Source organism: Natrix helvetica, assembly GCF_964273705.1.
Source record: "Natrix helvetica genome assembly, chromosome: Z".
NCBI classification, from domain to species: domain Eukaryota; kingdom Metazoa; phylum Chordata; class Lepidosauria; order Squamata; family Natricidae; genus Natrix; species Natrix helvetica.
Window position 1 is genome coordinate 45207548 of NC_138554.1, and position 24919 is coordinate 45232466.

At 35.1% G+C, this 24919-nt stretch overlaps 1 protein-coding gene across 5 annotated transcripts in view; it reads left to right on the forward strand.

Moving 5' to 3' along the window:
- ATP6V0A1 (ATPase H+ transporting V0 subunit a1) overlaps positions 1 to 24919 on the forward strand; it is a 62734-nt gene that overhangs the window by 13829 nt on the left and 23986 nt on the right. For 2 of the 5 annotated variants that reach the window (XM_081933242.1, XM_081933243.1), the window contains exons 6-17: positions 3990 to 4093; positions 6677 to 6803; positions 12783 to 12865; positions 14000 to 14093; positions 14687 to 14899; positions 15583 to 15733; positions 17176 to 17315; positions 18050 to 18207; positions 18429 to 18519; positions 19490 to 19608; positions 19999 to 20212; positions 20972 to 21079. In XM_081933242.1, coding sequence (XP_081789368.1) covers positions 3990 to 4093; positions 6677 to 6803; positions 12783 to 12865; positions 14000 to 14093; positions 14687 to 14899; positions 15583 to 15733; positions 17176 to 17315; positions 18050 to 18207; positions 18429 to 18519; positions 19490 to 19608; positions 19999 to 20212; positions 20972 to 21079 — 1602 coding nt within the window. The remainder of the gene's footprint in view (positions 1 to 3989; positions 4094 to 6676; positions 6804 to 12782; positions 12866 to 13999; positions 14094 to 14686; positions 14900 to 15582; positions 15734 to 17175; positions 17316 to 18049; positions 18208 to 18428; positions 18520 to 19489; positions 19609 to 19998; positions 20213 to 20971; positions 21080 to 24919) is intronic. The other 3 variants (XM_081933245.1, XM_081933246.1, XM_081933244.1) reach the window with 2 other exon arrangements.

Sequence of the window (24919 nt, forward strand, 5' to 3'; positions counted from 1 at the left end):
CATAAGTGTTCAGAATAGACTGAAACAAGACTGGAAAAGTAATGGTTAATGGCATGCAGTTCCCATTTCTTTCCTCTGATTTCTTTCTTTCTTTTTTCAACATGTCCCATCTTTAGTTCTCATTTGCATCTGTCATTTCTTCCTTCTCTTGGTGATCCTTGCTGCAGGTGCTGGAAACTGTGAAAATATATCTCCTGCTTTATGTGTTCTGCCTGAAGGATCTTGACTTGCTTCTCCTAAATAGTTGCTAAAGAATAATTATCATTAATTGGGTTTACTTTCCACTGTTTTGAAAAGTTAATGTTTCTTGCTTTAGCAGAGGAGATACATAATTCTTACGGAAGGGCACTTGTGAATACTACCTTCCCGCCTTTAAAAATAAACTATTCAATTAATGGTAGGTAGTATTAAAGTAGCATCTCAGTTCTGATTTTAAAATAACAGAATTGGACCTCCCTGCTATTTGTTAACTTTTCTTTGGAAAGGTTCCCTAAAACATAATTATTATAATAACCATAATTTTTATTTGCAAATTCAATTCAAGATGCTTCATTTGAGCATGTACATTTGTAAGTGTGCTGGAGTAGGTATTTTACAGGTGAGAAGGCTGGCCTTTTCAATTGGTTGTATTTCTTGGTATATTTCTGCAGGTGAAATTGAGCATGATATATTAGTCACAGATATTGGAATGTTAGGAAAATTGGAGCCTAACAGAAAACATTTGTGTGGAATGACAGATAATGATAGTATTATTACAAATATAAGCACAAAGATTAAAAAATTTTCACATGATGCATTACTATATATCCAGAGTTGTATATATCTTTGTGTACATTTGTGCAGGAGTTTTAAAATGTTTTGCCCCATGGAATGTAAAAAGATTTTTTTGAGAAGTGACTATCCTTTGATGCTTGAGGCTAATGCAAAGTCATTGCAGAGAAAGAGCTTCTTGTTTAAAGAATGTTAATATTTTGAAGAATATAATTGTGGAGAAAAGAATTTGAAAGCAAAAGAAATGTATTTGGCCTGGGGATCAACATACATTGTATTCCCCCCAATTATATTAAAACTGTATAGGTTTTTCAGTGAGAGATTTTCTTTAGTGCTGAGGTTCGTAACTCCATGGGCTTTTTTGCTAGGCCATGCTCTTTTTTATGGCCAGCTGCTTGTTCTGATGTGTACCTGTCTTCAACTTCAAATAAGTATGAAAAGCCATCTATTTTGCAGGAATGCTTTGCATGCATTGGAAGGCGAGAACCTTTCCTTCCAAAGCTTCATCTGCTTTTGCTTCTCTTTAACTGTGTTTTTAACTGTGTTGGTTTGTGGAAAAAAATGGTTATCCCATGTAATGTTATTCCTGGAGGTGTGGCATTGTCATTCTTCCAGAGCTATATCACTAGTGCTTCTGCAAGTTAAGTTCCCAGGACTCCCAACTAACAAATTATAGAAATAAAGGTTATCTGTGAATTCCATCCTATTTGTAGAGAGATAGAATGCACTATATAAAAAAATGGAAGTCGCGGTAAGCAAGGAATGTTGAGCATGATAAGCTAAAATATTTTTATATACTTATTATTTGTATTGTTTAAAAAAGCAAATTGTTCTTTATAAATGCACTCTATACATAGGTTGTTTTTGCAAAAATAACCTGATTATTTAATGAGGGTTGTATATACAATACAATACAATACAATACAATACAATAGTAGAGTTGGAAGGGACCTTGGAGGTCTTCTAGTCCAACCCCCTGCCTAGGCAGGAAACCCTATACCGTTCCAGACAAATGGCTATCCAACATCTTCTTAAAGACTTCCAGTATTGGGGCATTCACAACTTCTGGAGGCAAGCTGTTCCACTGATTAATTGTTCTAATTGTCAGGAAATTTCTCCTCAGTTCTAAGTTGCTTCTCTCCTTATATATATTACACATATATACACAGTCAGTAATATTGGACAGAATTACAGTAACTCTGTAGTAGCTGTTGCTATATAATAGCAATTAAAGGATTTTATTTCATGATAATTTTGAATTCCATTTTCAAAAGATTTTTTTTAAAATCTGTGAATTGGCGGGAAAGGACTTTGAAGATTAGTTATTGCTTGGAAGAGGCAATTTGCTTGATGAATTTAACCCCTTTTCTATATCTGAGTAGGGCTTTTTTCTTTGCTGCCTTGTTCAGTTATCTCTTTCCCTTACTCTCATCACCATTGTGTTTTCTTCTCTTTTTAATTCTTGATGTCAGGCCTCACATTGGCATGGCTATAAATCTTGGCTCTCTAGGCACTTAATCCCCAATTCAGAAATTGCTTTACTGCGCATAAGCAAGACTTTTTATTGCAGACAGGAATGGAACTATATACACCCCGAAAATGAGTCCATTGCAGTTAGCAGAAATCAGTCATTCTAAGGCATGTGCTCTAGAGTTGTTTTGATAGCCTTGGAAAGGCTTTTGATTTATGTTCTAACATCTTGCTAGAGGGGAAATTGCTGGTTCCTGCCTTGCTCATCTTTTTTTTTTGCTTACTCCTTCAATTCCATATGGTGGAAGGAAAAAACATATACATATGGGTGCATCGATTCTATTTTCTTTTTTCTCATGAGAGAAAAAAAAATTGTAGAGCAACAGTTAATCTTGTAAATAGACTTATTTTATTTTACAGGCATTTAAGTTTGATTAGTTATGTAGTCTATTAATATAAGACAATGGCTTTTATTCTGACCTTGTCCTTCAGTTTCAAAGGAGAAGTTATATGGATAGCATAATTAACATATATGTTAGCACCTTTTGGAAACAAAAGAGTTGTGCTTTTTAAAACGATGCTGCAGTAGCATGGGCCTAAGAAAATATTTGTTTTATGTAAAAGGTGTTTGCTACATAGCCACATGAACTTCTGAAGCTAAAGCACTGCACAACTCTTGTGAATATTTCCACAGATATACAAGTGTATCGTGCACATATGGGGAAATCTCCAGAATTGATTTCAATGGAGTTGTAAGCCCTAAATTGAAAAGATGGAGAGACTGATTATTTCCCCCCACTGCATTAATCATTTTTTCTGCCTACCCTTTGGATGAATATGATATATGTTTGGAAAAACATGCTGAAATCTCAAAGGGAAGAGAGAGTCAGTATTTTATGCAGTGTGTGGCTCAAACTACAGATTTTTGTTTGGATGTGTTTTCATCCTTGTCATATAAGGAATCTTGTTAAAAAATCTTACATTCCTTATATAGATGTTTTTAGTTGTTAATCACAAGTAATAAAATATATGGGGAAATAGCTGCTAAAATTATGGGGAAAAAACCCAAGAACTCTCAGCAGTTGTACTTCAGTGCCTGTTCTTTACTCTTCTAGGGGTTAACATAAACATAAATACAGTATGTATGTAAAATAAACAAGCATAGATTGATTAATTATAATTAGCAGAATTGACTTTTTAGAAATGAAATATACTTGTATATGTTGCATCATATCTTTGACCAGGCAACTTCTCATTTTTTAGCAATTACTGTGATTCCTTTTGTCTCATTTTCCGATTTTAGATTACCCATAGCATTCTTTCTTGAAACCTCTTTTGCAGTTTTCCCTAGTACTGAGTAGATGCTCATGATTAAGTTGTAAGTTGGCATTTAAACAAACAAACAAACAAACAAACAAACAAACAAACAATAAAGATCCCTTGTCCAGATAAACCAAAATAGAAATTTGTTCTTTTTCTACCATTATTCCTTTGGAGCTTAACTTGCAATCTAGGCTAATTGTTGTCCAGCTTGAAAAATCTGTGATCCTGACTGTTTTGTCCCCCCCCCTTTTTTTTTTTCCGGGCTATATAAAAATGCTTTGTCTCTCACTCATATTTTCTTTAAGCTTTCTCTTCTTTTGCACTGTTTCTTCTTTTCTTCTCTTTTTCTCATCCATCTCCTGGTTCCTCATCCCCTGCATGCCACTAACTAGTTTCATTAGATATTAATTGATTTGTGAATTCAGGCTGAATTGCATCATCAGCAGATGGCGGATCCTGAGTTGTTGGAGGAGTCCTCATCGCTGTTGGAACCAAGTGAAATAGGAAGAGGAGCCCCCCTGCGATTGGGGTATGTTTTTCAGAATTAATGGTACTTTATAAAAATTGTAGTACTGATATTAAGGACCAGAGTTGCCCTAGTATACTGTAATATTATTCTTGGTTTCTTGCATAGGAAAATACAAGTTGGCAATCTTGTCCTCTTATATCAGTTGAATTTGTGAGCTCAATTACTGGATAACTAGTATATATTAATCTAAAATAGTGTAGATTTGATTTCTGTATCTATGACTAGTAGAATTTAATAAACTGAAAACGATTTTTAAATAGTTTTGAACAGATAATCTACAATATTTCTAGAGTATCAATTGTACTTCTTTTTCTAAAGGTGTTGATTAAAGTATCTGGAGAAGATAATCAGATATGGCTCACTAACAGCCATAATTGATAATTTTATATTAATCATAATTGATCCATTTAGGAAATTAGAAATCCTATTAGGACACAGGAAGGTTGCCAAGAAAATAAATAGTTTTAATTTATTTTGAGTAAAACAGCAGTATGCTTGTTTTACTTCACTTTACCTTTGTTGATTTATATCCCACCCTTTTCTCAGAGAATGCAAGGAATGTATACTGCATAAACTGTTTTTTTCTCTCATTTTATTTCCATAACTACCCTCAGAAATAGATTGACTTGAGAAAATGTAACTGACTCAAATTCCTTATTGAGTTCCATGCCCAAACATGGGCTTCAATCTGCATTCCTTAATCCTTTTTAAAGCAATATACTGCACTGTTTAACTTAGAGACATTTTCCCCACAGCTGTTGCCATTAAATTGGATAAACTCTTGCTTCTATCAATTTTATTCAACAAGGATTTTCTAAAAATATTTATTATTATTTTGTATAATACATTTTATTATTTTAATGATAAAATATATATTTTAGAAAAGAAAGAAAAATAATGAATAAATAGCAATAGCACTTAGCACTTAGACTTATATACTGCTTTACAGTGCTTTACATCCATCTCTAAGTGGTTTTTACAGAGTCAGCATATTGCCTCCAACAATTTGGGTCCCCATTTTACCCACCTCAGAAGGATGGAAGTCTGAGTCAACCTTGATAAATTGAAGAGACAAACAAGAGACAAATTAAGGAGAAGAAACAAAGGGGGGGGGGAGCGTTAAAAACGGTTATAAATGTATTTAACATTTTATCCCCTTTCTAAGTTTATATCATTCTTTCCATAAACTGTCCATTCCAAACATCAAATCCATAAATCCAAGTATTTTTTTTCTTCAGCAAAAGGTCAATGAGGGTTATACTCTTCTATAACATATCTTAATTTTTAAGCATTGAAGAAGACCCACTTATGCAGATAAACATCAGCATTTATTTCAAATACTGATGTGTGACATTTGCAGTTTATGATGTTTCCCCCAATATCTAGATCAGTAGGTCTCAACCTTCCTAATGCCGCGACCCTTTAATACAGTTCCTCATGTTGTGGTGACCCCCAACCATAAAATTATTTTATGTTTTCCGTATTTTTTTAAAAAAATATGTGTTTTCCAATGGTCTTAGGCAATCCCTGTGAAAGAGTCGTTCGACCCCCAAAGGGTCCCGACCCACAGGTTGAGAACCACTGATCTAGATCTTCCTTAAATTTTATGTTTTGATTGTACTCTTTTCAGAAATTTATCTCAAAGAATTTCTTTATATGGCTATCAAGACTTTTTGATAAGTGATATTGTCAGTTGAACTCCCAAGTACTTTTTGATCACAGGTATTCCCAGTGAACTTCAAGAATTTAAGAATGCATGTATATAAGTGTTGTTCTTTTTGTAAAGTAGCATTCATTCCTCGATAGGTCAGACATAGCTCCAAACCAAGCCAATCTTGACCATTAAGAATCTAAATTAAAATATGGTAGGTAAGCAGCATACAAAAATTACAAGTTCTTAATGAACTATTTTTAATCATAGATTACAACAGTGAAAATATAGATTTTCTTTATACTTCATAAATTTCTGAGATAGATTGAACTCTACAGATATAGATTCAATTCAGGAAAATCAGAAATTAATTATTTCTAACCTGATCTCAGAATTCTCAGCCAGCATAGCATTGGTCAGAATTCTGAAAAATGAAATCCATACATTTAAAGGAAAATCTGGTTGGAAAATAATTGTACAATTCAGACCATTTTTTTTCTTTATTGAACTGTGGTTTGATTTTATTCAGATATACATGTATCAGTTTCACCACTCAGAGGCTAGTTGTTTTTTTAGAACTTAGGCAGCAAACACATCCCAGATCCATTCCTTAAAATCAAGATAGTTTATTCTATTTATATAAAATTATTCTTTTTGCCATGCTATTTATGAGATGACAAATTCCATGTTTAAGGAGTATAATTTAACATAAACAATTAATGCACATTCCTTTTAAAACATTACTTCAGGGTAAGTTAAGTTAAGCTATTCTCTAATCAAGAAAAAAATGATTTAATCTCATTTTTAGATCACAAGCATATTTTATATCTTGATCCACTTAGTCTCCAGAATTGAATATCCTATTGTTCTTTTCATAATTCAGCTATATAGTTTTGTTTTATTTGGTTTTATTTGGTTTCTCCTCTGTTTAGATTTGTGGCTGGAGTGATCAACCGTGAGCGAATCCCGACCTTTGAGCGGATGCTATGGAGGGTGTGTCGTGGAAATGTTTTCTTACGACAAGCTGAAATTGAAAATCCTCTAGAGGACCCAGTAACGGTATAGTGGCCATTTCTGCAGGAGGAGGCTGTAGACCGGGGAGGGCAATTATTTTTTCCAAGGGGCCATATGAGGTATGGAGATTGTTATGGAGAGCTTAACCAATAGCTCCCTGCTGCATTCTGCCATTCAAAGTTGTACTTTGACTGAAGTCACGGTGGGTGGCTGAGCCAAGGTCCTCTCCTATGATGACCACCACCGCCACCTCTTCAACCTGCTTTGGGTGAGGGATGAATGCTGCACAGGCACAGAAAAGACTGCCCGCCTACTAGTGGCCTTTTCTGCTCCTGCACAGAATACACTCACCTGAAGCAACTTGAGGAGGATGAATGCAGCTTGAGCCACCTGAAAGGGCACACTGGGTGTGAATAAGGTTCTATAAGGCAGTATTTTCAATATTAAGCAAAAATAAAAACTGGGGGCATAATCTCAAGATGACAGGAGGGAAGATCAACAATAATGTTAGAAAGCATTACTTCACAGAAAAAGAAGTGGAAACTTGGAACCCATTTCCAGTGGAGATAATGAGTTGATCATCAGTAACTGAATTTAAATGTGCTTGGAATAAACATATGTTCATCATCTGACAAAAATTAAAAATTAAATAAATAAAAATAATAATTAAAAATAATACATACATAATAATAAATAAAAAGGGAAAAAACCTCAAAGGACAGACTCAATGGACCACTAGGTTGTTTTTTTTCCTGCCGTCAGTTTTCTGTTTCTATATTTCTGTTTACAAAGTAAAGCCAAACTCTGGTCGTAACAAGTGCCTCTATTCTTATTAAGTTTGCGCAAAAAATTACTAATGAAAAATGTTTTCATTTGAACAAATGCAGGAAGGGGGAGTTGCTATCCGATTCTAGCCATCTGTCTGAAAAATATGCCTCTGGCATCTTGGGAAAGTTCAAGGGTTTGGATTCAAGAGTATACCATTGATATCAGTTCCTTGCCATTTATTTATTTACCTCCCACTTGTTTACTTCAGATTATCTCCTTAATCAGTTTATCTCCTTAATGGTTTACCTTTGTGGCTTCTTTGCTTCTGTTACAATTTCTCCTGGTAATATATTATTCAGAATAGAAAAGGGATGGTTTTCTTATACTCCCCCCCCCCCTCTTCCATTATCCTATGGTGATCTCGGTTGAAGGTTTGTGAAGGGATGTAGAATGATTTGAAGGAAAATTTAATGTTTGAAATCCTACTTATTTAAGCCTGGATTACTTGAGAGCATAGAAACTGATAAAGTTAGAGCTAGTGGTGTATCCATAGAATGCTATTCATGACAATTATATTGGAAGGTTTTACATTCCTAATTCATTATATTTTGAGCCTAAAAGGGTAATGCAAGTTCAAAAGTGTTTTTAAAATTTTTTATTTTTTTAATTTTTTTTTGTCTAAGCAGGACACTGACATTGAATTATATCTCTTCATTTTCTAATCTAGTATATTTATCTATTATTAAACCTAATCTATCATTAGTAATTCTTCACCACCACCCCTTACTTTCTGGGTAGATTAGCTTGAGCTTCTGTACTGTATGCATTTCTTGTACAGTATGGCCTAGCTCTCTTGCCATTTTCAAAGGCATACTGAAATAGTTAAGGAAAAGTGAAAGGCTTTTTTTTTCACCCTCCCTCCTCACCAAGCCTGTGGCTGCTTCAAATCTTGAAAAAGATTTATTTTAAGGATCTTAAGGAGCAAGTAAACAAAGTAGAAGAGAAAGTGGACAAGGTGGAAGATGAATTGAAAGAAGTCAATGTGGGGAAAAACAAGCAGAGATTGCAGAAGGTGGAAGAAAGAGCAGAAATAACAGAAAAAAGAGGAGGAGATGGATTATAGATTGATAACAATTGATAAAAAGCAAGATGAATCCACTATATTCTAGGAAATGGAACGATCTGAATTCTACCTAAGATTTCAGAACATTGAAGAGGAGAAGGGAGAGAATTTAGCTGAGAATATTGCAGAAATCCTGTCAGGGGTCAGAAATGAGTAAGGAACACATTTTAGGTGGAATGGACGAGACATTTAGAGTACATACAAGATATGCAATGAGAAATAACCTGCCCAGAGAAGTACATGTAAGATTCATTAAAAGATGAAATATTGCAAGCAACAAGAAGTACCATAATCAAATACAAATCTAGGGAGATAGTGGTATTGAAGCAAATTCCAAGAAAGGTTAGAGCAATATGAAAAGAATACTACTTCCTTACTAAGAGTCTGATTAAGAAAGGGGTGAGTTTTAGATGGCTGGTTTCAGAAGGAATTTTGGTAAACTGGCAAGAACAAAGGCACAGATTAGATACACTAGAGAAAGCAGAATTGTTTTATGCACAACATATAGTAGCACAGGAGGGAATGCTGCTAAGAGAAGAGGGAGGAGCCAAATGCCAGGAAACTAAGGGGAAAGATCAAGGGAAGATGGAGAAAGAACAGGAAGAGAAAGCGCTAAGAGAAGGAGCAAGGACCAAAGAGACAAAGGAACTGAGGGAGCTGAGAAAGAATAGATCAACTAAACCTATAAACCAATGACATGGAGGAAGAAATAAAAGTAATCTCAATTAACATAAACGGACTAAACTCGGCAATAAAAAGAACATTCAACAAATTAGAGAAATTGAAATTGGATATTATATTATATTATATTATACTTGTATTTGCGTACAAGAAGTACATATTAGAAAGAAACATAGAATTTTTTGGGAACAGGTAAAACTAGGTAATTTATACACAACTCTGGCTGACCAAAGTAAAAAGGGAATAGCATTATATATTAGAAAGACAATTAAATCAAATATAATTTTTGAAGATGGGGAGGCGAGAATACTGATGGTGGAGATAATGATGAATTTGAGAAAGATATTATTAGTGGCAAAACACACACCAAATGATAAACAAGAAGAATTTTTTGGGAAACTACACAAAAAGATAATAGAATATGAATACAAAGATATATGTATACTAGAAGACTAATGCAATCGTAAATAATGGAATAGACCATAAAACAACAAAGATGAACAAGAAGCCGAGAAAAACCCTACCCAAAAAATTTTTCACGATGGTGGAAAAATTAAATTTGCAAGGTGTTTGGAGAATAAGACACCCAAAAGAAAGACAATGTACTTTCTACTCAAACAGACACTTATCCTGGTCAAGAATAGATATGATGTGGATGTCTACAGAGTTAATATTCAAAACATTCAAAATAGACATAGACATAAGCACATGGGCTGATCATAATACAATAACAATGACTTGGAAGGGACAGAGGAAAAGGGAAGCAGGACTTTAAACTCAAGAATATTAAATGAAAAAAGTTTCTAGCAATATATGAAAAAAGAACTGACATATTCCAGGAAAATAAAAATGAGGACACATCATTACAGATTGTATGGGACACCTGTAAAGCATATATCAGAGGTCTCACAATGAAATACTGAGGGAAAAGGAATAGGCAGAACAGACAAACTCAAAACAAGTTGGAATTAGAATATAAAAGTTTGGAGACAGAGCTGCAGAAAAATCCACAAAACAAAAAAGTAAAAAATATGTTGGTACTGCAAAAACATAAACTGAACCTGATAGAAAATGACAATTTGGCAAACAAAATAAAATCGGCAAAATAAAACTTTTTTGAAAATGCAAATAAACCAGGACATTGGCTGGTTTACAAGTTGAAAAAAGAAAGAGAAAAAAAAACACGATAAGCCAATTGGTGGATGAAGAAGGGAATCTATAACATTCAAATGGAGAAAAGAAAATAATAATTGAGAACTACTACTACAAGCTGTATCAACATGAGAGGGTATCAGAAGGGAAAATAAGACAATTCTTAGAGAAAACTAGAATAACTAAAATCCCAGAAAAATTTAAGAAGGCACTAGATAAAAGAATTACAATGATGGAGGTAATAGAAGGCATCAAAAGGCAAAAGAAGGGGAAAACATCAGGACCAGATGGATTACCGGCAGAACTATACCAAACACTACCAAAAGTATTAAGCAATGTAATGTTGGAACCATTTAATGACTTACTAAGGGAGGCAAAGATACCAGAAACATGGACGGAGGCATATATAACACTTATACCAAAAGAGGAGAAAGATCTACAACAAACAAAAAACTATAGACCTATTTCACTACTAATGTGGATTATAAAAAAATTTCATCAATAATGGCAGAAAGAATGAAGAGATTTTTAAATGAACTTATACACATCGACCAAAATGGATTTCTTCCTAAGAGACAGATCAGAGACAATATGTGAACTGTATTGAATACGCTAGAGTACTACAAAGCCCACTCAGAAGCAAATGGCATTGTTATTTCTGGATGCACAAAAGGCCTTTGATAATTTATGATAAATTGCCTGACAATTTATGTTAATGCAATTTCAAATGATGGGATTTGGTGAGGGATTCATAAATATGATCAAAACGATATACAATAACCAATCGGCAAAGATAATGGTAAATGGTGAGATGACAGGAAAGATAGAGGTCACAAATGGAACTAGACAAGAATGTCCACTATCGCCATTATTATTTATACTGACACTAGAGATTTTGAATAGAGAAATATGATAAAATAAAGAGGTAAAAGGGATGAGGGTCAAGAAAGAAGAATATAAATTACAAACATTCGCAGATGATTTGGTGTTTATTATGGAAGATCCAAAAGAAACAGGGCCAAAACTAGTTGAAATAATAGAAGAATATGGAGAAGTAGCAGGCTTGAATATTAATAAAGATAAAACAAAAATTCTGGGGAAAGATATGACAGAAAAACAGAAAAGAGAGTTGATGAGGAAACTGGACATACAGGTGGTGAAAAAAGTGAAATATTTGGGTATTCAATTAACATCAAGGTGTGTAACACTAAAGGAGGATAACTATTATGAGGTGAGAAAACAAATAGAAATAGATCTGGAAAGATGGAAAAATCTACAATTATCATTGATGGGAAGAATAGCAGTAGTAAGGATGAATATACTACCAAGATTACTATACCTATTCCAAACAATACCTATAAAATTAGAGAAAAAATATTTTGAAAGTATGAATAAAATAGTGGGGAAATATATAGGGCATGGGAAAAAAGCAAGATTAATATTAAAATGTTGCAAGATGCAAGAGTTGGAGGTGGATTTAGATATAGAACCCAGACGATGCACTGTTAAATGGAAAAGGGGAAGAAGGGGAAAACAGAAAAGAAAATATTAATTATATAAGTATATATTCAAAAGCGAGATATAAAGGGGAGGAATATAGTTAGGATAGATTAGCAAAGGTAAGGGTATAAGAAATGATATCAAATTATGTTTGGGTTTGCGGAAATACCATCCCAAGGAAACATAAACTGAGATCTGAAAGAGATATCTACAATAATAGAAAAGAAAGAGAGAGAGGAGGAGAGAATGAAAGGAAGATGGGGGAAAGAAGAAAGAGGTAATGAGAGGAGGATAAAAGGGAGAGGAAGAGAAGGAGAGAGGGTAGGAGTAGGAGAAAGGTAAGGGAAGAAGGAAGGGGAAGAAGTGGAGGAAGGAACGAAGTAGAGATGGGAGGGAGAAAAGAAAGGAAAAATAAGATGGTGTTACAACAGGAGGAAAGGATGGTAAATAAAGCAACCCAAACTGTATATTGTAACCTATTAATGAAATAATAAATGTATAAGAATGATAAATGTGAAGAATAACAATTATGTGAATGTATACTTAAAATGGTATGTAAGAGAACAAAAAATAAAAAAAAATCTTGAAAAGGATTTCAGGAAACTTCAGAAAACACATATGCTTCTAGTTAGCAGGGATATGATAATAAGAGAGATTGGATTTGAGAAATCCCCAGTAAATGTTATGACTAAGTGGTAAATGTGAACCAGGATTTTCATGATCCAAAGCTAATACTTTTGCTATACTCATCTGGATAGCTTTAATTCCAAACGGATCTTCTCTATTTTTTTCTCTTCTAGGGTGACTATGTGCACAAGTCTGTGTTCATTATTTTTTTCCAAGGTGACCAGCTGAAAACCAGAGTCAAGAAGATCTGTGAAGGGTAAGCAAACCAGAATAAGAAGACCGCTGCTTTTGATTTCCAACTCTTGTGATTCATTTTACATTGCTTTCTAATCTTTACATCCATTTACATGTATAACATGGCTGGTTGGAGGGAGGCCCAGGATATTAATTTCATGATCAGGTTATTATGTGGTTAATCTTTGATGAGATTCACAGCCTTTGGGGCTGTTTGGTAGCTCAACAGCTGGAGTCCTAACCAAGGACCTAGGAACTCTTAAGGTAACATCGGAGAATATAAGTTGTTCCAAGTAGGGTGGTTTTTTGTAGAGTCAGAATGTTCAAGTCAGGTAAATTTAGAATTTTCAAATAGCAAGGTAGCCCTTTAGGTATTGCTCCAAGGGCTCCAATTACAATTGGGACAACACGTGATTTCTTTTTCCACAGTCGCTCAACCTCAATTTGCAAATCCCGGTATTTTGTGATTTTTTCTTGCTGTTTATCTTCAATTCGTGCATCACCAGGTATTGCAATGTCAATGAACCATACTTTTTTCTTTTCAATTATTGTTATGTCAGGTGTGTTGTAGGCCAAGTGCCTGTCAGTCTGAATTCTGAAGTCCCACAAGATCTTGACTTTCTCATTCTCTAAAACCTTCTCAACCTGATGGTCCCAGTGGTTTTTGCTGTACTCAAATCCAAATTTTTGGCACAATTTCTAGTGAATAATCTTAGCAACGCGGTCATGGCGTTGTAGGTAGTCAGTTTGTGACATTTTGCTGCACCCACTGATCAAGTGGTCGACTATCTCATCTTTCTCATTACAGAGGCGACATTTGCTGTTGGTGGTAACATATTGAATTTTTGCTTTCATGCAGTTTGTGGCTAAGGTTTGTTCTTGAGCTGCCAAAATAAAGCCTTCTGTTTCTTTTTTCAGTACTGATTTTAACCAGTTCCAAGTTAGTTTTTGATCAGCTTTGCCTTCAATACTTTTCAAGTATTTGGCCATGCATAGCTTTGCTTTTCCAATTTTCAGCTCGCTTCTCAATTACTTCTTTCTTATATTCAGCTTATTATTATTATTATTATTATTATTATTATTATTATTATTATTATTATTATTATTATTATTATTATTATTATTATTATTATTATTATTTCTGTGTGCCTTTCAGATTCCGGGCTTCTTTGTACCCCTGTCCAGAAACACCACAGGAAAGGAAGGAAATGGCTGCTGGAGTCAACACAAGGATTGATGATCTTCTGATGGTATAATAATGATAGGATAAGGCAGGAAGAGACAGTTCTTGATGTTTTTATACTGTCTTTATTTCTGAATAAAGACTATTTCTGAATAGTCTTCAGAACTTTTTTTGGAATAGTCTTAAGGAAAGATAAGAATAAGGACAAACCAATAATAAGCTTTGTCCTTTTCCTCTCTGAGGGAGATGGGCTGTTAAGAAATTAGAATCATCAATAAATAAATAAATAAAATTAAAATTAAAAGTTGGAAATACAAGGACAGGATTGGAAATGTAGAACTGGTGTAGCCCAGTTCTGCTCTCACCAGTGCGTAGTTTGTATTCTTCTTCCAACTGTTTTGTTCCTGGAATTAAAGGATTATTTACTCTTCATGTAGAAGAGTTGGACATCAGTACATGGCTTAATTTAATCATTGTATTAATCTTGGCTTCTAAGGTGAGGGGATAAATGTATAGTTTGTGTGAAGGCTGAGCTATGGTTTGAAACTGTTGAAATTCTCAAATTAGAGTGAATATATGGATTTCCATAACTCATGGATGATATATACAGTATGGACTCCATTTCCCTTTTTATAACAAAGTCTCTCCTCCTCTTGGTAGGTTTTGAACCAAACTGAAGATCACCGTCAGAGGGTTCTTCAGGCTGCTGCAAAGAATGTCCGTGTTTGGTTCATAAAAGTGCGCAAGATGAAAGCCATTTACCATACTCTGAACCTCTGCAATATTGATGTGACCCAGAAATGCCTCATTGCTGAAGTCTGGTGTCCTGTTGCTGACCTTGATTCCATTCAGTTTGCTCTCAGGCGTGGCACGGTGAGCACAATTCATACCTCTTAACCTCTTCTACGATGTTCAACATTATTGCTAGCCCTGACTTTCAAGAAAACATGGAGTTTTCCGAGTCTTGCAGGCAAAATCTGTTTGTGCAAACAGACTGCAATAGATTTTTTTAGTTAAAACATTCTCTTTCCATCTGGATTAGAGAGAAGCTCTATGCTGTTCCTTGAAATGTGTCCCAACTTTGAAAGCATATGACCTTTAATTCACATTTCCTATTTATTTCTCAAGAGGAGGTTTGCCTTGATTTTTGTTCTCAGAAATACAGATAGTCTTGAATTCAGGTAAGTTATAGCCCACTTCTTCTGAAATCCTTTGATGTTTTTAAAAGCAAAACTTTTGTAACAGTTTTGACTTTATTTATAGCAATTTCTTCATACATAATTTATATATTTGACTGAAAGAGTGATAGAATCCAGTATCTTTCTGGTTGTAATTCAGAAGGAAATCCAATTTTGTGGGGGGGGGGGGGGTGTTTGTGTTTGGAAGAATACCTTGTGTAACTTGTATTCACCAAAATTAAAAAGTAGTTTCTAAAATGGCTAAATAAAAGGGCATGCTTGAATATGTGCAAGAGTGAAAGATTGCAAAAGTTGTCTGGGTTTCCACTCAGTTGAAAAAGTAACTTTTCTAATCTTCAATTTGTTTGTGTATAACAGGAGCATAGTGGATCCACTGTCCCCTCTATCCTGAATAGGATGCAGACCAACCAGACTCCACCTACATACAATAAGACCAACAAATTCACTGATGGGTTTCAAAACATTGTAGATGCTTATGGCATTGGAACCTATCGTGAAATAAATCCAGGTACTTGCATGTATTCTATGAAAGTGTCTAGCTTCTGATAATTTGTTTTAAGAGTCTGATTTGTCTCCTTTCTGGCTTATTGGATTGCATCAATTTAACTTACTGAAAGAAACCAAAACAAACAAAAAGTCAATATTTCTGTTGATTAATACATCCATTCTACATATCAATTCTATTGATCTATTGACCCAGTTTTATTTTATATTACTGGAAAATTGCTAAGGAAGTTTAATATAATAGGTTTTGAGTTCCAGGGAAGAAATCTTTTTAAAAGAGAAAGTTGACATTTTGTTTTCATGTTAAGTTGGCAAATTTATTTTTAAAATCAAATCCCCCTGTACATGCCTTCTAATAATTCTGTAATTTTCCTTAATATAATACATTTTTTCAATAAGCCCTTTGTACATTTTAGAATTTTTTATAAGTGCTGAATTATACCAAAAGTAGATAAGCATATAAAAGCATCAATTAGCTGGTAGATTTGAAGTGTAGCTTGGGAAAATTCATATGGTATTAAACTGGGCATTAAATTAATTGGTCTGCCAGCTCCTCCTTGAGAGACCATTCTGAATTCCAGTAAATATATTTATAGAATGGTCTAGTAAGCAACAATATCCTCCATTTTCAAAATGTATCAAGTGAAATTTATCAACAAATTTGGCAATCATGAGATAAGAGATGTCCTCTTATTGGGTATTTAATATTTTTATTCTGATCCATGATATGACCATCTTTAAAACTTTGGTCTACAGTTCTAGTAGAAGTACTATAAAGTTGGAAAGTGCAATCAAAATAATAAAATGAGCATCAATCCTCTGAGAAAGGATTGCAACATTTGGGACTGTTTGCTTAGAAAACTTACGTACAAAGGGAGAAGAGAGAGAAAAGTATGAAGAAAAACTTTTCTTCAATCATAATTCCAGAACTAAGAAATGTTAACTACAACCACTAGCGAGTTTTCAGCTTCTGGAAACCATAGCAGTGTGAAATGGTTAAGGGGGGGGGGGGAGTTGCATTACTGATGTTCTATATCCCACCTATTTCATTTTCTCACTTTTCTGATTTTTGTATTGCTTCTAGTACTTTATATCCATTGAGTAGTATTTTTTACCCATCCCAGACAATATTTTACTCATTATATTTTATACCTTACTTGTCCCAGAATGCTGATGTGAAAAAGATAGTTATACTTATTTGCACAAGGGAAAATATAGATTCAGTTCCAAAATTATGAAGGTTCTATACAGTTCTGTACAGTTATACAGAAGTTTCTATATAGCTTTATAAAAGTTTCTCGCATCTTTTAAGGCACCAGTATCAAAACATTTCCTAACCACAGATAAACTAAACTGGCTTAGTCGAGGCATGCTCAGTAGATCATCATTTTCAATAACTCTTTTATATCATTCTGTTAAATAATTTTCAATCTCCCATTCTCTCAGCTCCATATACAATCATAACCTTCCCATTCTTATTTGCTGTGATGTTTGGAGATTTTGGACATGGCATTCTTATGACACTTTTTGCTGTCTGGATGGTGATCAGAGAGAGCCGCATTCTGTCACAAAAGAGTGATAATGAGGTAATTTGACCACTGACTTGAAAAGTTAATATGTACATTTAAGGCAGACTCTCACAGAGCTTTCTTAGTAGTTTGCGATTTGAGCAGTTTTTATTTCTCGGCTTTTTGTTTTATGTTCAGTTAGAGAAAAGTGCTTTGTTTTCTTTGGAACTACTGTGTGAAAGATTTTTCTGCTATATGTCCTCATGTAAAACAATTGACAGATATTTCAGTATGTTTTTTGTTCTTCTGACTCAGAGATTCAGAAGTAGCCCAGAAGCCATATAGGGCCTCCAAACTTGATGGAACTTGTGCCATTAAATTTCAGATGAGAGAGAGGGGCAGTTAAGAAGCAAAATTGAATCGCCATGGGCAAATAGGCAGCAGTATATATTAAATAAATAAATAAATGCACTTCATAAAATCTCCCTCTTCTAAACATCAAGCCAAGGTTTCCAACTTGGGATGAAGATTTAAGGGTTAAATAAGTGCCTTAACTTTCTGCAGAGCCAGAAGAATCATTTTCATTCTTTGAACCCCTAGAGAAATGCAAAAAAAGCCCCCTCCCTTAAAGAAATCAAGTCTATAATATGAACTAAAGCTGAAAAAGACTGTTCGGAAGTCAGAGGAAGATGCTTGGCAGCATACTTTCGAACTCTTAGTGTAAGAGTATTGTTGTCACATATTTCCAGTTCATTTTTTTAAAAATTCTCTTCTCTTTCTCTCCCCATAATCTCCTTTCCTAACTTGGACAGATATTCAACATTATTTTCAGTGGTCGCTACATTATACTGTTGATGGGTTCTTTCTCCATTTATACTGGCCTGATCTATAATGACTGTTTCTCAAAGTCACTCAATATGTTTGGCTCATCCTGGAGTGTCCGGCCAATGTTTCAGAAATCCAACTGGACGTAAGTGATGAGATGCCTGCAAAGGCAACGTATAGCAAAATATTTGGGGAAATGGCTTCATGAAGTTTGGTAAATGATGAGTTGATAAAAGACATGGAAATGGCAGAATAACATCATTGAATGTTTACTCTATTATAACTGTGTGGAGTACATTGATTTTGTCATATCTGTTCTGTTCTGTTTAGATATTAATGCACTTGATTCTTTTCCTTTCTCTACAGTGAAGATCTTCTCCGGGAGTATCCTATGCTTCAGCTTAATCCTGCCATTGATGGTGTCTTTGGTGGAGCATATCCCTTTGGCATTGATCCAGTATGACCCACCATTTTCTATTTTCCCTTCCTTTTCTCCTGTACTTCATGTTGTTTCCCCTTCCACACATTTCCACTTTATCCTTTATAAATTAAGAGAGATACCAAAATATCAAAAATGTCTGATTCACTGAAAAAAAAGATAATTAGTTCAGTTGTTTTGTTAATGTGATAGGCTGTTTACTGCATGTTAAGAGAGCATTACATTATGCAGAATGAGATGATAGAATTTTGCATTTCATCCTGCTCTTTAAAAGTTACATTTTTTAATGTTTTCTATGTGCATCACTAGTATACAACTTGTATAATGCTCTCCTGAAATGCTGACTTGCCATATTTGGAAATCATCCAAAAGTACAGCCAATCCTAGCTATGTCTAAAATGGATGGGACATTCACCCGGACTACCAGAATTTCCTTTACATTCAAATCCTATAATAGAAATGTCTCAGATTTTTTCTGTAGTCATGAGGTCCATAAACTGATGGCGTTTAATTGGTTATTTAAAGTGAGAATGGTTTTTGGTCCCACTACTTTGTTCTAACCATTACACTTTATTCTTTGTAGGTAAATAGAATTTTGAAAGAAAGCATGAAAGGACTACTGTTCATCTCTCCATCAACACAATAACTCTCTGATAACTAAGTAGAACAGGGCCACATTTAGCCAAGGGGGAAAAAACAACAAATGAAAGATCATATTTAAAAACTAGGTTTGGGGTTTGCAGAAGAAAACATTCCTAAAAATTCACCCAGTTTATCTTTGTGGGAGAGGCACTTGGGCAGTGGTTCAACATGTTGTGACTGCTGTATTGTAAACTTTTTCCTCAAGTCACATGACCCAGAGTAGAATGAGTGCCTCCCAATTCTTATATGAATAGAACTTATGGCCATTGCTGGAAAGGGGTTGGAAAGAATTCCAGATGCCATGGTCTACCTTCTGTCATATCTTAATTATTTTTCTCCCCTCTAGATCTGGAATATTGCTACCAACAAGCTGACGTTCCTTAACTCCTTCAAAATGAAGATGTCAGTAATTCTGGGCATCATCCACATGATGTTTGGTATCACCCTTAGTCTACTGAACCATATGTGAGTGTGTTCCATTTAATTAAATTATTAAAAAAGTAAAGGATATGGAAATAAAGACAGAATATTCATTACAAGTTATTTTTACTTTGCTCCAAATAATAGTCTTATCGATTGTCAGAAGTCATGCAGTTGAATTTTTTTTAAATGAAGTTTTTTTCTTATATTGTTACTAAGATAACTAAATGAACATGTTCTTGAAATTGCAAGAAGTTAAGTATCAAAGGGGGCTTGGAATTTACCGTTCAATAAATAAACCTTATTTAATTTAGCAACTAACTGCATATTAACTAAACAATTAATTTCACAATTTGTTGGCTGAAAGCACTGTTTAATTTTTTCCTAAATATTTCCTAATATTTTTCCTAAAATATTTTTTCCATACTTCTGTAGTTATTTTAAGAAACCTCTGAACATCTTCCTTGGCTTTATCCCTGAAATTATCTTCATATCTTCATTGTTTGGATATTTGATCATCCTTATCCTCTATAAGTGGGCAGCATACAATGCTAAGAACTCCATGCATGCACCAAGTCTTCTTATCCACCTCATCAACATGTTCCTCTTCTCCTATGAAAAAAATGCCCAAATGCTTTATAGCGGGCAGGTAGGTAGTCTAGTAAGAGCTCTCCTTCTTTATAGGGCACTTCTTGTTTATTCCTTTGGGGGTTTTAAATGAGATTTCCATGGGGAGGGAGGCAAAATGTCAAACCTGAGTTTGATGTCGCAACATTAACAGTTAGTACAGTCTTTGGAGAAAAAGAAATCCAGTTTGTTCTAGCAGTTAAGACTCCAGGCACACTCCAAGGAGAGTGTGAGGTCTAGGCCTCCTTTACTTATAAAAGCCAGCTGGTGGCTTTCGATCAGTCACTCTCTCCCAGCACACAGTGTTAGGCTATGGGCAACAAGCCGGTTGGTCAATTCCTGCAACAACTAATAGGATCAACATTTGGCTTATCTGCAAAGCGACACTGCACATGCAGGAAAAACTTTAGGTAGGAAGAAAAAACAAACCGGTATTTGGAAAATACTACGCAAAATATTTTAAAGCAACCCCCAATACGATTTGTATCAGGACATTTGGGAGGGAGAAGTTTTTAGTCATAAAACTTTGTAGTCCCCTTTCAATAATCTAGAATTTAAAATCTGATTAACAGCAGGTTAATAGACATTTTAGCAATGGTTCAGTGTCTTCCATGGATAGCTTGGTTAGGTTTTGTTAACCAAGCTCAACTGAAGGGCCTTATATTCCACAATTGTCATTGGCACTGAATATTTTGCTCCTAAATGTGCAATGCAGCTACTGTCATTAAGATCTTATTTACTTTTAGTGGTGTTGTCATTGGTTGTCCTTTTTTCATTACAGAAAGGTATTCAGTGTTTCCTGGTGGTAGTAGCATTTCTGTGTATCCCATGGATGCTGATTGCTAAGCCCTTGGTTCTTCGCCAACAGTACTTGCAAAGAAAGCATTTGGTGAGTGAATATAATTTTTTTTCCTAAGAATCTTTTTATTTATTCAAGTATGGAGGTTGCTCCAATTATCTAAAATGGAGAATTGCATGCAGATGAATATTACCCTCGGTTTTTTTTTCTGCTCTGAGCTAAGGAACAGGTACACCCATAATTGCCTAGTATTGTCTGAATCTGTCTTCTGAAATCTTGATCCGTATGCATGAATTTGCCACATAGGAATCCAAAGAGCTACTTTAGATATGCCCAGCCCTGTGGGATTCTTGATATTGGACATTTTTGTCATAAATATCTTTTGGCTCTACTTTTGGTTTAGAAGGTGTTAGTTACATAGAGAAGGATGCTGCTTTTAAGGAAAAAATAAGCCCTCATAAACCCTTGGATATGTTTTAATTTTTTTTTTAAATCTAGGACTATAAAGGGAAATTTGTCTTACTGGCATGTTACTGAAATAATGGGCCAGGCACCCTAAAAGACAGACTGCCCCCAAGATTCTCCAAAGATCTGACTCTTTCTTCCAGATCTGTTGTTCTTGTGGCAAGTACGTTGTTAAGATGCAACTGCCCTTCAAAGTGCAGCTCAGTTAAAGACACTCCCTCTTCCTTCTCTGACCCTCTCATTTTCCCATGACCCCTCCATTTGTCTCCCTTTTTTTCTCTTGTTTTTCTTCTCCTTTCCTGCTTTCTTTCCTTCCATTCACTATCAGGAAGGGCAGCCTGAGGAACCCCATGTCAGCCCAGGCCAGAGTCCGCAAGCAATAGAGGCAGCAGCGGCTGCAACAGTGAGTGGATTAAAAGATGCCACCTATACACATGATGAAAACAGAAGGTGTCAGGAGCTTTGGAAAGTATCTACCCTGAGGGAGAGGAATAGCACAACTGCCTTTTTCTTAAAAAGATACAGTCCAATAATCTTATTCATTTCAAATTCTACCCGCACACATATAGGAAATGAGGATCCTGCAGTTACAGTATATTGCAAAAGATTCTCTGCATGTTTTAAAGCACGTGCTCACTATTTTAGAGTGCCAGCCAGGACTTTTTGGAATTAATTAACCCTTTTGTACCCTTATCCCTAGTTGCATATATCTTCTGAATGTAGATTGTAAAGGAAAAGGACAACAATGAAAAAGTGCATTTAAAGGCAGCTTGCCTGCTATTACACTTCTTATTGTAGAATCCCTCATACTTCAGAATTCCTGAGAAAATAATTTGCAAAACACATTCTAGTACTTCATTAAAAGTCATCACAATCGGGAAAGAATATCCCCTGTTTTGTATTTGCTGCTGGTTTTTCCATAGTTGACGGCTTTTTCCTCCTTCTATTACTATCCAACCCAGGATCCCTCTTTCCAACATATTTTAAATTTTTCATACTATTTTTTAAAAATTACAGTTATATTATAGTTTTTGCAGTAGTATAATCTATTCCGAGTTTACCTTTGCAGTCATCACTATTTTTCTGTCCATGGAAAGTATAATTCAGGAGTCCTGGTGACAGTGCACTGGACTATAGTCTGTCACTCACTGGAGAGAATTCTATTCAATAGCTTTTTGATTCTTAAGTAGTTTCCTTTGTTTTAAACTCCTCGCTGTCTTAAAAATCATGTCAATATCATGAATTCTTGTTGCAGTAGTTAGTTCTTAGAATAAATCATATGCTTACTTCTTTAAAAATCAGGGATGTTATTTGACAGACTGCAACATATTTTCAGTCTTCCTTTGTTAACTGGAATTATAAATTATATATAAAATCCAAAAGTATTACTTCATTTTATCTGAGATCAAGGCTGATTTCTCAGACTCAGGTTATAAAGTCAAGGTTAAAAACATTAGAACTGCTTTACTGAGTCAAGTCAAAGGTCAGTACTATTTGCTAACCAGTAATATTCCTATGGAAATTTATAAAATAAAATATTAAATCTTCTTCTAATTTTACCTGGGAACAAGGGTTATTTCCAATCTCAAGTGTACAGAGTGTACATAAGAACTATTTTACTGAGTCAAATCAGGTAGTAGAATCTTGCTTGCTAACAACCAGACTATTTGCAAACAATAGTTACCTTTGTAGCTGTGCAGATTTCTAATCAGAATCGTCTGAAGTAGGACAGAATTAACTGTAGATAAGATTTTTGGTGATCAGCTAATGAATTTATCATGTGAAGCTAAATGAAATGTGATGTTTCATTTTTCTAATGAAATGTGAGTTTCCTCACTTTTCTCACTAAATAATTTGAGTTTGCTTGGCAATCAGTTAGGGTAACTATGAAAAGTATATTTTTAAGACTGAGAGGAATATAAAACACGTAAGTGGCTTTTCTTGTTATTGCTTTTGTAATAATCTAACAGATAAACCAATGCTTTCTAGTAATTTGGGGAGAGTTGCATATGCTAGTGTTGAGAGTGTCAAATGTCTAAACATGTGCCTGCTATGTGAATTTTCCTACTTTTGTCTTCAGGCACCTGTTAATGACAACCATGTTTCATATGAGATGCTGGTTGATCTTGCTATCATTCTTCTATTTGCTAGCAAATAATTATTTTAGCTAATAATTTTGTCTTTTATTTATTTATTACTTTTATTTATTATAAAATTTATATTGCGACCTATTTGCACATGGCAACCCAAGGCGGCTTACAGAGATATAGAAACATCATATATAAAAAATAAAACTAATAAAAAAACAATAAAATAGAAAATTAATAAAATAATATAATGGCCTCACCCCTGTGACAGCACATCACACAAGCTATTTATTGGACTCCATCCCACTCTGGACTCCCCAGGCCCACTGGCAGAACCAGGTTTTCTGTGCCTTCTGGAAGAGTGTTAGAGTGGGAACCATTCTAATATCTGGGGGAATCATGTTCCAGAGAGAGGGAACCACCACAGAGAGGCCCTTCTTCTGTGTCCCACCAGGTGTATCTCCCTGGAGGATGAGATCTGCAACATTTCTTACCTCCCTGCTCTAGTAGGTCAGATAGATGTGACCAGCAAGAAACAGTTCCTCAGATAACCTGGTCCCAAGCCACAAAGGGCTTTAAAGGTGACAATCAGCACCTTAAATTGTACCTTGAAGCAAATCAGTAACCAATGCAGCTCCCTCAGGAGAAGTGATATATATATTCACACTGAGGTCTGCACAAAACTATGTGGGCCATTGCATTTTGCACCAACTGGAGCTTCTGGATTCTCTTCAAGGGCAGCCCCATGTAGAGCGTGTTGCAATAGTCAAAGACGGGAAATGACTAGGGAATGAGTGACTGTGAGTAGAGATTGTTGGTCCAGGAAAGGATGTAACTAGCGCACAACCCACAGTTGCGCAAAGGCCATCCTGGGCATGACCGCCACTTGCTCTTTGAGCAGGAGTTGCAAGTCCAGGAGAACCCCCAGATTACCTACAGGGGTAATTTGGGGTAGTGCCACCCCATCCAAGACCAAAAGTGGAAATTCTCCATGGGCCAAAGAACCAGACTCAGAGCCACTCAGTCTTGCCAATGTTCAGTTTCAACCCATTGCTCCCCAAGCAGCCCCTAACAGCCTTCAGGCACTGCAAGAGGGAGGACCCGGGTCACTTAATTCATCTTGGGCTGAGACATATAGCCGAGTCTTTTCCTCTTTCTCCTGAATATTGCAAATTCTTCTACGTCTATAGAACTTAGTGGGAGGTGTATAGATCTTTTTAAAAGAAGCTCTTCCAGAAGTGGGTCAGTTTTTTACCCTATTTTATAAATTAGACAGGCAAATGCCAGCTCTTTGGGATAGACCAAACTAGAAATCCAAACTTATGAATACTACTTTTATTATAAGTTACAGTAACTGAATCTTACAATTCTGAATGGA